Source organism: Polypterus senegalus, chromosome 7, assembly GCF_016835505.1.
Source record: "Polypterus senegalus isolate Bchr_013 chromosome 7, ASM1683550v1, whole genome shotgun sequence".
NCBI lineage: Eukaryota > Metazoa > Chordata > Cladistia > Polypteriformes > Polypteridae > Polypterus > Polypterus senegalus.
Window position 1 is genome coordinate 123,778,922 of NC_053160.1, and position 13,168 is coordinate 123,792,089.

At 38.4% G+C, this 13,168-nt stretch overlaps 1 protein-coding gene across 1 annotated transcript in view; it reads right to left on the minus strand.

Moving 5' to 3' along the window:
• Window positions 1-262: 262 nt before the first annotated feature.
• ccdc125 (coiled-coil domain containing 125) overlaps window positions 263-13,168 on the minus strand; it is an 82,779-nt gene continuing 69,873 nt past the window's right edge. Inside the window, exons 11-12 of the mRNA XM_039759241.1 lie at window positions 6,242-6,375; window positions 263-1,033 (exon numbers count right to left, since the gene is read on the minus strand). Coding sequence (XP_039615175.1) covers window positions 635-1,033; window positions 6,242-6,375 — 533 coding nt within the window. The 3' untranslated portion in view covers window positions 263-634. The remainder of the gene's footprint in view (window positions 1,034-6,241; window positions 6,376-13,168) is intronic.

The window sequence follows — 13,168 nt, forward strand, 5'->3', positions numbered from 1 at the left end:
ATCTACTACACAAAAAAAAAAACCCAAAATACTGACGTAATGGATCTGGTCAGTTAGTACTGTCAAGTCACTTCAAACCATAATGATTTACTTTTAAAAATACTTTATATATTACAGAAATAGCAGTGCTCTGCTTAGTATGTTATAAACAAAATCTTTACACATTAAAAAGTAGTTAAGATATCAAAAAGTAAAAGAAAGTATACAATGACAACATTTTCAAGTGTTTCATTCTTCATTGGAGTAATGGATGCACACTCTGTGTACGTTGTCAATTTATTGAATAAATAATCAGACTTTGGTCAAAGTAGCACAGAAGCAACATTTACATTAATATCAGCTAGTGTAACTAAACAAAGGGTAAAAGAGCAAGGACAGAAAATAAAACTATTTGTACAACAAAATGTTAAACACTTAGTGTTACCGAGAGAGATGTGGAATAAGAATACGTCTTTAACAATTCATCGCAGTTAATACACCAGTAACTAGAGGGGGAAAAACCAATAACAACAATAATAATAATCTTAACAATAATAAGAGTGACGTAATTTTCTGCTGGATGCATTCCTGTATGCTTAATCCATTTAGTAAATCCACGTGGCCAGACAAAATCTCTGTGAAAACCTGCAAACACCTAAGAGGAGTTGCTTCTGAGGAGTTCTTCCGGTTCTGTGTTGATTGCCTCTTTTATAAGTGTTTGCAGACTGCTGTCTGTATTTGCAATAGAGGATGTTGTTGAAATTATATCTGTTTTCTCTTTTTCTGGAACTGCTATGTCAGTTTCTTCAGAATTAGAAGATGGATCACACTTTATGCAGTCAGAGGACAAATAGGGAAAATACTGAGCATTAGCTTCCTTGGAGGGAGACTCTTGTTTTTGCTGTAATATGGGAATATGCAGCAAAGAACCACAACCCCCTGGCAGATGTACACTTCTTAGTTGTGTGATATCCTTTTCAAGCTCTTGAGCATTACGAGCCAACATATAACTAACCTTCCGCTGGTGAGCTAAGGCTTCTTCCTTGTCATTGAGCTGAAAAGGAAAAAAAAATAAAAAAATCTCTGTAACATTTTTAATACAAGAAAAAAGGGACATATGTCTCAAGATATAAATTATGAGTCTTTTTCCTGTCTGTAACAAGGGGCAAGGAAGAAAAATTTGTAAAGAAAACAGCAAAATGTGTCATAAATACAGTATTTTTGGTGGAAGGAAAAACAGTAATCACACGTTAATTTTCAGAAAAGTCATTACATCAGTATTAAAACATTAACTTCAATAATACCAAATATTTTTATTTATAGTCGACATTTAAACTGCCCATTTTCTTTTCTCTGGTTTTATCAACATATTACACATGCTAAGTTTATCAGAGACCTTAAGCTGGTGATCATGAAGCTTCCTCAGCTTTAGTGTCACCCCCTGCAACTAAATTTTGAACTTTTATCTCAAGGATGACAACACTGGTGGACTGCCAGATCTCTTCTTCAACACTATAAGATGTCATTTGAGACATAAATCATTCTTAACTGTACATGTTCTCTGACAGTAAAACACATACAGTACAGGCCAAAAGTTTGGACACACCTCCTCATTCAATGTGTTTTCTTTATTTTCATGACCATTTACATTGGTAGATTCTCACTGAAGGCATCAAAACTATGTAAGAACACATGTAGAGTTATGTACTTAACAAAAAAGGTGAAATAACTGAAAACATGTTTTATATTCTAGTTTCTTCAAAATAGCCTCCCTTTGCTCTGATTACTGCTTTGCACACTCTTGGCATTCTCTCGATGAGCTTCAACAGGTAGTCACCTGAAATGGTTTTCACTTCACAGGTGTGTCTTATCAGGGTTATTTAGTGGAATTTCTTGCTTTATCAATGGGGTTGGGACCAGCAGTTGTGTTGTGCAGAAGTCAGGTTAGTTGGACAATCATTTATTTTTCAACAGGACAATGACCCCAAACACACCTCCAGGCTGTGTAACGGCTATTTGACCAAGAAGGAGAGTGATGGAGTGCTGTAAATGGGCATGGAAATAAAGAAAACACATTGAATGAGGAGGTGTGTCCAAACTTTTGGCCTTTACTGTACCCAGAAACACATACAGTGTTTGTACTACATTTTGTAGTGACATACAAATTATATACTGAAAATGTGTACACCACAAACTGAAACGCTTACACCATAAAATGAAAAACATATTTCATAAACTGAAAAAAATATTCTGTAAACTAAAGAATTGACAGACATAGTAGTCCTTAAAAGAAATGTTAAGAAACCCTCCAACACTAAAAAAAACTTGGAAAACACATATTATCATAAGACAAAATGCCACAAGCCTGAGCATAAAAATGGAGGAAAACGAAATCAACAGTTCACTAGGATATGGTGAAAGCACATATACTGTAACTGAATACAACAAAGCCCATCCATGTTGATTGTCAGTTCTGTTTTCTAAAATATTAATGATAATAAAGTAGTACTAGGGTGTTGTACCGTGTTAGCCATTATGAATGTAGAGAAAAGCCAAGCAAAATGACACCTTTAATTGGCTACCTAGAAAGATTACAATATGCAAGCTTTCGAGGCAACTCAGGCACCTTCTTCAGGTAAGATGTAATCATTTGACAATCATTTCTAATCATCAGCACCTCCAAATCCGAGACCATGGTCCTCAACTGGAAAAGGGTGGAGTGCCCTCTCAGGGTTGGGAGTGAGATCCTGCCCCAAGTGGAGGAGTTCAAGTATCTCGGGGTCTTGTTCACAAGTGAGGGAAGAATGGCGCATGAGATCAACAGGAGGATCAGTGCGGTGTCCGCAGTGATGCGGGCTCTGCATCTGTCTGTTGTGGTGAAAAAGGAGCTGAGCCGTAAGGCAAAGCTCTCAATTTACCAGTCGATCTACATTCCTACCCTCACCTATGGTCATGAGCTATGGGTAGTGACCGAAAGAATAAGATCGCGAATACAAGCGGTTGAAACGAGTTTTCTCCCCAGGGTGTCTGGGCTTTCCCTTAAAGATAGGGTTAGAAGCTCAGTCATCCGGGAGGGGCTCAGAGTAGAGTCGCTGCTCCTCCGCATCGAGAGGAGTCAGATGAGGTGGCTCAGGCATCTGATCAGGATGCCTCCTGGACTCCTCCCTGGTGAGGTGTTCCGGGCACGTCCAACCAGGAGGAGGCCCCGGGGAAGACACAGGACACACTGGGAATGCCTCAGGATTCCCCCGGAAGAGCTAGAAGAAGTGGCCGGGGAGAGGGAAGTCTGGGCATCTCTGCTCAAGCTACTGCCCTCGCGACCCGACCTCGGATAAGTGGAAGAGGATGGATGGATGGATGGACATTCGTTAATGGGTGGGTCTCTCTAGTAATGTCTTAATTTGGTTTCAGTCTTATTTAACAGGTAGAAAATTCTTTGCTAGTTGTGGTGATTGTAGTTTGGGGGGAATCCAGGATACTGCATATGGCGTACCAGGATCTATTCTGGGTCCACTGTTATTATCAATCTTTACACTCCCATTAGGCCAAAATATATCAAAACACAAGGGGAACTATTGCAGTTAAGCAAATGACATTCCACTTTACTTATCTATAGTATCTGATGACCCTGACACTCTGGGCCCTCTAATCCAGTCTTACATGCATTTCTGAATGAATGAGAAGTAATTTTCCCCTGTTAAATAAGGAAAAAACAGAAATCTTCGTGGTTGGGAAAAATGGATATAGTGAAGAAAACAGAAATAGGGAAGATCTTAGGAATAAACTGTAAACTTTATCATTAAAAATCAAGGTCGAAATAAAGAATTAAGGTGTAATCATGAACTCTGACCTAAACTTTAAACACAAACATTTTACTAGGACTGCATTTTTGACATTTAAGGAACATTGCAAAAGTTAGAACTTCTAATAACATTGAAAGATGCTGAGAAATTAACTTATCCTTGTTTTAGTCAACTACATCACTGTAATGCACTCCTAACTAGACGACCTAATAACTACACCAATTCATTGCAATTAGTTACAAATGCAGCGACAAGAATCTGAACAGGAAAATTTCAGCATATCTCACCAATTGTAGCATCATTACATTGTTTACCCATGTCCTATAGAATTGATCTTAAAATACTATTATGGTGTACAAAGTTCTCAATAATCTGGCTCCTTCCTGTATTTGGAAGTGCTCCATCTCCAGTCTTAACCTTAGATCTTCTAATAGTTGTTTGCTTATTATTTCAAGAGCTAAGCAGAAAAGAGGTGGTGAGAAAGGCTTTTGCTGCTATGCACAAAAAATCTGGAATATTTCACCAAAAGCCACACAAATATTGTGGAATATTTATATATAAAAAAAAAACAAAAAAAAAACAACTTTTAAAACCCCCAATTTTTAATATGGCTTTTTAAAAGCTGCCTTTTATTTCTTCTTCTAACAGATACACACACACAGATAATAATCATATTCTTTATCGATTTGCAACCATTATTAACCCCTACTTTTCTTTACTTACTTTTTCAGTTTTTCTATGATGGTGTCCATCAGAAGATAGGTAAACTGCAGATATACAGGGATGGATATGATCAACAACAATACTTAGGTAGGCTGTGGAATTTAAACAATGCTCAACTGGTGCTAAGGGGCCCAAAGTGTGCCATGAAAATATCCTCCACATCATTACACCACAACCACCAGCCTGAACCATTGATATAAGGCTGGATGGATCCATGCTTTCATGTTGTTGTCTCCAATTTCTGACCCTACCATCCGAATGTCAAAGCAGAAATCGAGATCCATCAGAGCAGGCAACATTTTCCAATCTTCTACTGTGCAATTTTGGTGAGCCCATGCAAACTATAGCCTTAGTTGCCCGTGCTTAGCTGTGGTCTCTCTTAGCTGTAGCCCATCTGTTGTTCAAGATTCGACGTGTTATACATTCTAACATGCTCTCCTGCATACCTTGGTTGTAACAAGTGGTTTTTTGAGTTTCTGTTGCCTTTCTATTAGTTTGAACCAATTTGGCCATTCTCCAATGACTTCTGGCATCAATAAGGTATTTTCCACCCAGAGATCTGGTTGCTCACTGGATATTTTACCTTTTTTGAACCATTCCATGTAAACCCTAGAGATGGTTGCATATGAAAATCCCAGTAGATCAGTAGTTTGAAATATTCAAACCAGCCCATCTTAAACCAACAACCAAGCCATTTTAAAAGTCACTTAAATCAACTTTCTTCACCATCCATGTGATTGGTCGATTAGATATTTGCGTTAATAAGCAGATATATTTACATTTTTTTTTTACTATAGTAGCTATTACTTTTTATGCTGTCATCCAATTTTTATCATAATTACGTGCATAATTCATAGTAAATGTTTTATTGCTATTAGAAAAAGTGATTACCAAAAAAAAGATAGAATTCTTCAGTAGTATGTAAAAAGAAAAACATAATAAATCATTTGCATTTATAGAAATTATGAAGTTTAATGGAAAAGAGTTGGTCAAACAAGAACTGTGATAGGCCAACTACTGCACATCAAAATGAATCTTATTAAATTAACGAGCACTTTTCCCAAAAAAAATCCTCACTTGTATATTTTCCTTAGTCTCTTACTGACTGTTATTTTGGCTGAAATCTTGAAATACAAGTGATCAAATGAATTTCCTATTGTAGGAAATTATTTTTATTTTAGCATTTATTTTAAACAGAATCCTGTCATAACAATATATTGAAAGACACAGAGAACACAACTTTGCAAAAATAATCTAGTCTAAATAAATTATTTTATAGATGCTAAATATTACATACTAGCCAACCCGCGGCATAGCATACGCCGCATAATCTGTGAAAGGCGCTATATAAATAAGGCTTTCATAACTGTCACATAAAGTGCTGTGTGATGACTCGTGTGATTAACAGCACTGTAATATTAGCGTTCATAAACTTATCAGGCCAGGCCCTGTCGTGCGTATCCCATGGCCTTACAGTTGGCGGGTGGGGCTCTGTGAGATGACGGGCGAGGCGCTCTGTCTTGCGTGCCCTTAGTGAATTATATTTATAGATTTAAAAAAAAAAAGAAGAAATTCTTCATTGTTCCATCATGCTCATGTAAAAATACCACATATTTTTGTCTAACCCATTTGTTTTAACAGGTAACACAACTGCAGATTGAATCATTATTTGAAATTATACAGTATGTTATGAATTAAATTTATAATAAGAACTTGGCTGTAAATGGAGTGCTCACCATATCAACAAGAATCCGTAGAATTTCTAGGGGGTCCTCAAGTGCCTCCAATTTTCGGCAGTCCGTTGTTGACAAAAGCGTCATACTGAGTAACTGTCCCATTGTCTTGTTATGTCCTTTGATTAATCCAAACCCTGAAAAAAAAAATTTCAAGAAGTCAGTTAAAACTTTTTATAAAATTACTTATCATGATTAGCTGCCTATACAATAATAAATTATAGTATACTGTAAGTTTTGAAGAATTTGGATTGTCATTGCGAGTTCCGTTTCCCTTGTGATGATCTCCTATAAACCATCAATCCATCTTTCCGATGCACATTATTATACTCCTGCTTCTGTCTTTGGGTGTTTATGGATTCGATTACTCCTGCTTGATAGTGGGCTTAGCAGTTGATCAAAATTGACATATTCAGAGTGGATATTGGATATTTAGTCTGGTAATAAGTAGCATATATGTTGATAGCAAGACATTGCATCAATGACACTTCGTTTTGCCTTTGAACTTCTAGTAAAATTTGGATTGTTTTGTATAAACTGATCCATAATTTCCATAATAGTGGCTAAACTTTTTTTTAGAAAATCTATTGAAAGTTCCTTTTGTTCCTCATCTTCAGAAACGCTAATTTGGCATTTATCTGCATCTAATCGTCTGAGCAACTACATTTTAATTTCCAGTGAAATGCTTTTTCTTGTTACTTTACTTTCTTTTTCTTTGCAACGACTCATTGTAAAACTAAAAAAAGATAATTGTTATTTATTACAGTAAAATAAAATGTTATGTTTATATCCTTACGCAATAACGTTGATGAATAACGCTGCAGGCATATGTCGTACTGTACTGCACTGATATGAAACGCACTGTGAGACTGCATGCGAGTATCTAATCAAGTTGTGCGATTGTGGCAAAAACCGACATTTTCGCCGAAATCTGTGCTTTTATGTGACTACAAAGTGAATCAATGAAAAATTAGAATTCGAAAAAAAAAATGCGTAATACTAAAACAGCATTAAATGGGGTCTTACTGTACTCTCGCACTTAACTAGTTTAAATGCCAACATAGTACGAGTATTTTTACAGGAGACAGACTTACTAAGTAAGGATCAGTTTCAGTTGCAAAGAGAGAGGTGTGCCCAAATTTTTTACTTCAGCTATGGTAAACTAACAGGTCTAAATACCATGATTACAGGATACTCACTTAACCCTTAAACTGATGCAACCAGCTATAGTCGTTTCCCAATGCAATTTGCCAGCATGCCAGAGCAGAGTATATTCGGCGACGTACATTCGTTGAACACCGCAACCGGCTATAGTTAGCTCCCAGTGCAATTTGCCAGCACACCAGAGCTGATCAGTCAGTGCTGTACATTTGTTGAGCAGTCAGCTCATGACCACTGCCACCCCCTTGCGAAACAGCATCACTGCGCATGCGATTCAGCTGCTGTACTAGACTAGCCTACAAGCATCAACGTTGTCCTCTCTGTGCTGCATGCAGCCAGTTCAAGCGCAGTTGGCTTGATGATTTATTGAATTTCATTAATAGCGTCAGTTGCATTTTATACATATAATAATACATTGTTGCAGTAGATTTTTACAGTTTTACAGTTCATCGGCAGTGTGTAAAACGACCAGTGTTGTAGTAAGTGTGATGCTCTTTGCATGAAAAAAATGTGTTCCCTTAAAATTTCACATTTTCTTGGTGAATTGTGCGTTTCCTTAAAAGGTGCAGCAAAAAAGTATTTGGCACCCAGGAGTGCATTAACCTCCCAATTATGTGGCAGTTTAAGGGTTACTAAGGTAGGACCAGTTTTGGCCAAATATTTCACTCCAGCTATACAAAGAAAACGGGTTCAATCCCGGGTCCTTCATGCATTAACTTTTTGGTAAATTTATGGTACTTGTAAAAGTTAACGTTTTGTTTTATTATTCACTTTTATTCTCCCAGTCACGTTCACGCTCCCCCTGATCTCAAACTGTTAGTTTTCGAATAAACATGTGCTATAACAGAGATGAACTCTGATGACGATGAGGGTTCTACATCGGAGAAAGAGAAAAGCCCTTCCTGCAAGAAACGTCCACTCACACATAAGAACGCAGTTGCACTAGACGTACATTTGGGCACCCCAACAGAGATATTACATCAACACTTAGTTGAACCTCCTTTTGCAAATATAACAGCCTCTAGACCAGGCATGTCAAACATGAGGCCCCCCACAGAAACCTGTGCGGCCCGCATGACAGATCCTAGTTAGCACTGAACTTGTACAAAATGATTACTATCGTTTGTGATTGAATCATTCTGCATCTTCGGTGTTACTTATTGAATTTTCTTCTGCCTTCTGACAAAAGCGCATTTTCCCATGGCATTACGGTACCGGAAACGTCATCTGCTAGTATAGCCACGACCCTTGACCAAAGTTAATGAGCCGCAACGTCACAACTGAAGTGATAGGCAGCAGCAGCGGGGGCGGTTTTAGGCATGTGCAAACTGTGCACCTGCACAGGGCCGCCACGCCAATATATATCTATACTAATAAAAGGCAAAGCCCTCACTGACTGACTGACTGACTGACTGTCTCATCACTAATTCTCCAACTTGCCGTGTAGGTAGAAGGCTGAAATTTGGCAGGTTCATTCCTTACAGCTTCCTTACAAAAGTTGGGGAGGTTTCATTTCGAAATTCTATGCATAATGGTCATAACTAGAAGCTATTTTTCTCCATTTACTGTAATGGAGTTGAGCTCGAAAGCCGTGGGGGACGGAGTTTCGTATGACATCATCACGCCTCCCGTAATTACGCAGTAGAAAACCAGGAAGACCTCAAAAAAGCGCTCAAGAAAACATGCATTATATAATTGAGAAGGCAGCGAAACAATAAGAAGCGAGCGAGTGACATATACAACCATATTCATGAGTTCTGCTACTTCGGAAACAAAGCACGATGTAAACCTACACTTTAAATTAAGTTCATAGACAGGCTGCCGCTGGCGTTTGTAATTTAGTGCCTGCCCATATAAGGCCGCCGTCAGCGGCAATCCAATAGCAAACTGCCACGGGTAAATATTCACGGGTGAAGGACTGTGCTTATGGAGAGGAAGATGAGATGGTCAGGGTAGTGTTTGACACAAACTCAGCGAAACTGCGAGAGAAAGTTTTAAGTGCCAGGACTAAGGTAACATTAAATACAGCCATGGACAGAGCAGGAGATGGCACCAGCACAGCTGGGAACCTTCGATGCATGTACACCGAGTGGCTCACGTGAACTGGCGCAGTGCACAGATAAAGGCAACAGTTCCAAAGAGTGCTGAACAAAACCGAATTACACAATTGAAAAGGCAGCAAAAATATGAAGCGTCTCATACATACAAGCATATTCATAAATCCAACTACTGCGGAAACAAAGCACACGGTGGAAAAGTCAATGTCCGCTAAAGGAAGACAGTGTAAAAAACCCGTGCATGCAGTGTGTCAGGTCTCAGATAAAGAAGAAGGCGAGCTGTTTATTGATGCAGTAAGAAGCGAATCGATGAATGAAACCTGTCATCTTTACAGCGATTGACAAACCGCGGAATGTAACTTGAACACAACACATCCTACAAATCGAGCCTGATTGAAAGAAATAATGATAATCAAATCCTTGATGACCGCAACACTCAGTAACACTCACAAAACAAATACTGTATATTGACAGTAATGTTACGTTATTTTTAAAATGTTCCCTTTTCTTTTCTACCTTTTTAACACACTACTTCTCGCTGCGATCGCGGGTATATATATATATGTATATATATATATAACCCGATCTACATACTCGAATAATGGATACTTTATTAGCCATCAATGATTGTTTTGGTAAAGCCATACTCAGTGTATTCATTAGATGAGCGGTAAAAAGTAAGGCGAGGGAGGATGAATAATTGAGGCATGCAGGCTGTAGTCTTGCGTCAACTCTATCTGAATTGCGATCACATTTGAAAAAATATATCTTTTCAAGTTCTATTTAGTCCATATGTGTCAAACTCAAGCGCGAGATCATTTTATATACTGTATTATTGTTATTAAAGCCCGGGTATATGAAGCGCTGGTAACACAATAAGCTACAGATCCCATAATGCAGCGCTTCAGCTGCCTTGCCGAACACTAACCGCGTTAATCAAGTCTACCTTATGATGCTGCAAGTTATTGCGAAGCTAGAGTTATTGCGCACTGAGTTTGCCGGCGCTTTGGTGACTTTGAAGAACAAAAAGTCCGTCTACATGGGGCTCGAGCGTTGTGCATGTTTGGTAGCACATATCTGTGTGAGAAGCTCTTCTCAGTGATAAAGACTAACAAAACAGCACACAGGAGTCGCCTCACTGATGAGCACCTGCAATCCATCCTGAGAATCTCCACAACACAGAACCTCACACCAAACAGAAACGAACTTGTGGCCAAAAAGATGCCAGGCGTCCAGCTCTAAAATGACATATGAGCAAAGACAACTGAATGATTTGATTTGTTATTGCGTAAGAGCGGGAGTCAACCGTTTTAACAAACAGCGTATTGCACTGATACAAAATAGCTGTGTGTGTATATATGTAGATATGTATGTATATGTATATATATGTTTATATATGTGTGTGTGTGTATGTGTATATATATATATATGTATTTGTATATATATATATGTGTATATGTATAGATATGTATATATATATATATATATATATATATATATATATGTTTATGTGTGTGTGTGTATATATATATATATATATATATATATATATATATATACATGACAACAACACTCATCACTCACAACAGTGACAAAACAATTACATTGACAATCAGGTTACGTTATTTTCAAAATGTTTCCTTTTCTTTTCATTGCTTCTTTAACACACTACTTCTCCGCTCTTGAAAGCCTGGTATTTTCTAGTATATATATACACATATATATATATATACACACATATATATATACGCATATATATATATATATATATACACATATATATATATATACACATATATATATATATATATATATATATATATATATATATATACACATATATATATATATATACACATATATATATATATACACATATATATATATATATATATATACATACATATATATATATATATATATACATATATATATATATATATACATATATACATATATATATATATATATATATATATATATATATATATATATATATATATATACACATATATATATATATATATATATATATATATATATATATATATATATATATATATATATATACACATATATATATATATATACATATATATATATATATATATACATATATATATATATATACATATATATATATATATATACATATACATATATACACATATACACATATATATATATATATATACATATTTATATATATATATGTGTATATATGTATATATATATATATATATATATATATATATATACATACATATATATATATATATATATATATACACATATATACATATATATATATATATATATATATATATACATATATATATATATACACACATATATATATATATATGTGAGTTGGTGGTGGCGTCAAGGGACCTTGGCGGTCTGATCCTCGGCTACAGAAACTGGCTCTTGGGACGTGGAATGTCACCTCTCTGAAGGGAAGGAGCCTGAGCTAGTGCGCCGAGGTCGAGAGGTTCCGCTAGATATAGTCGGACTCACCTCGACGCACAGCTTGGACTCTGGAACCAATCTCCTTGAGAGGGGCTGGACTCTCTACCACTCTGGAGTTGCCCTCGTGAGAGGCCGAGCAGGTGTGGGCATACTTATTGCCCCCACGGAGCCTGTGCATTGGGGTTTACCCCGTGGACTAGAGGGTGGCCTCCTCCCTTCGGGTGGGGGAAGGGTCCTGACTGTTGGGCGCGCGCTAACAGCAGTTTGGAGTATCCACCCTTTTGGAGTCTCTGAGGGGTTGCTAGAGGGCATACCTTCTGGGATTCCCTCGCTTTGCTGGGAGACTTCAATGCTCACGGGCAATGACAGTGAGACCTGGAAGGGCGTGATTGGGAGGAATGGCCCCCCCGATCTGAACCCGAGCGGTGTTTTGTTATTGGACTTCTGTGCTCGTCACGGATTGTCCATAACTAACACCATGTTCAAGCATAAGGGTGTTCATATGTGCACTTGGCACCAGGACACCCTAGGCCTCAGGTCGATGATCGACTTTGTGGTCGTGTCGTCGGACTTGCGCCATATGTCTTGGACACTCGGGTGAAGAGAGGGGCGGAGCTGTCAACTGATCACCACCTGGTGGTGAGTTGGCTTCATGGTGGGGAAGATGCCGTCAGACCTGGTAGGCCCAAACGTTTGTGAGGGTCTGCTGGGAACGGCTGGCAGAGTCCCCTGTCAGAAGTAGCTTCAACTCCCACCTCCGCAGAACTTCAACCACGCCCCGAGGGAGGTGGGGACATTGAGTCCTAATGGGCCATGTTCCGTGCTCTATTGTTGAGGCGGCTGACCGGAGCTGTGGCCGCAAGGTGGTCGGTGCCTCGCGTGGCGGCAATCCCCAACCCGCTGGTGGACACCGGCGTGAGGGATGCCAAGCTGAAGAAGGAGTCCTATAGGACTTTTTGTCCTGTGGGTCTCTGGAGGCAGCTGATAGGTACCGCAGGCCAAGCGAACGCTGCTTCGTTGTTGCTGAGGCAAAACTCGGGCATGGGAGGAGTTTGAGAGGCCATGGAGAACCACTTTGGACGGCTTCGAGGAGATTCTGGTCCACCGTCCGCGCCTCAGGAGGGGAAGCAGTGCAGTGTCAACACCGATATGGTGGGATGGTGCGCTGCTGACCTCACGACGCTAGGGTCGGTGGGAGGAGTACTTCAAGACCTCCTCAATCCCACTAACATGCCTTCCACGA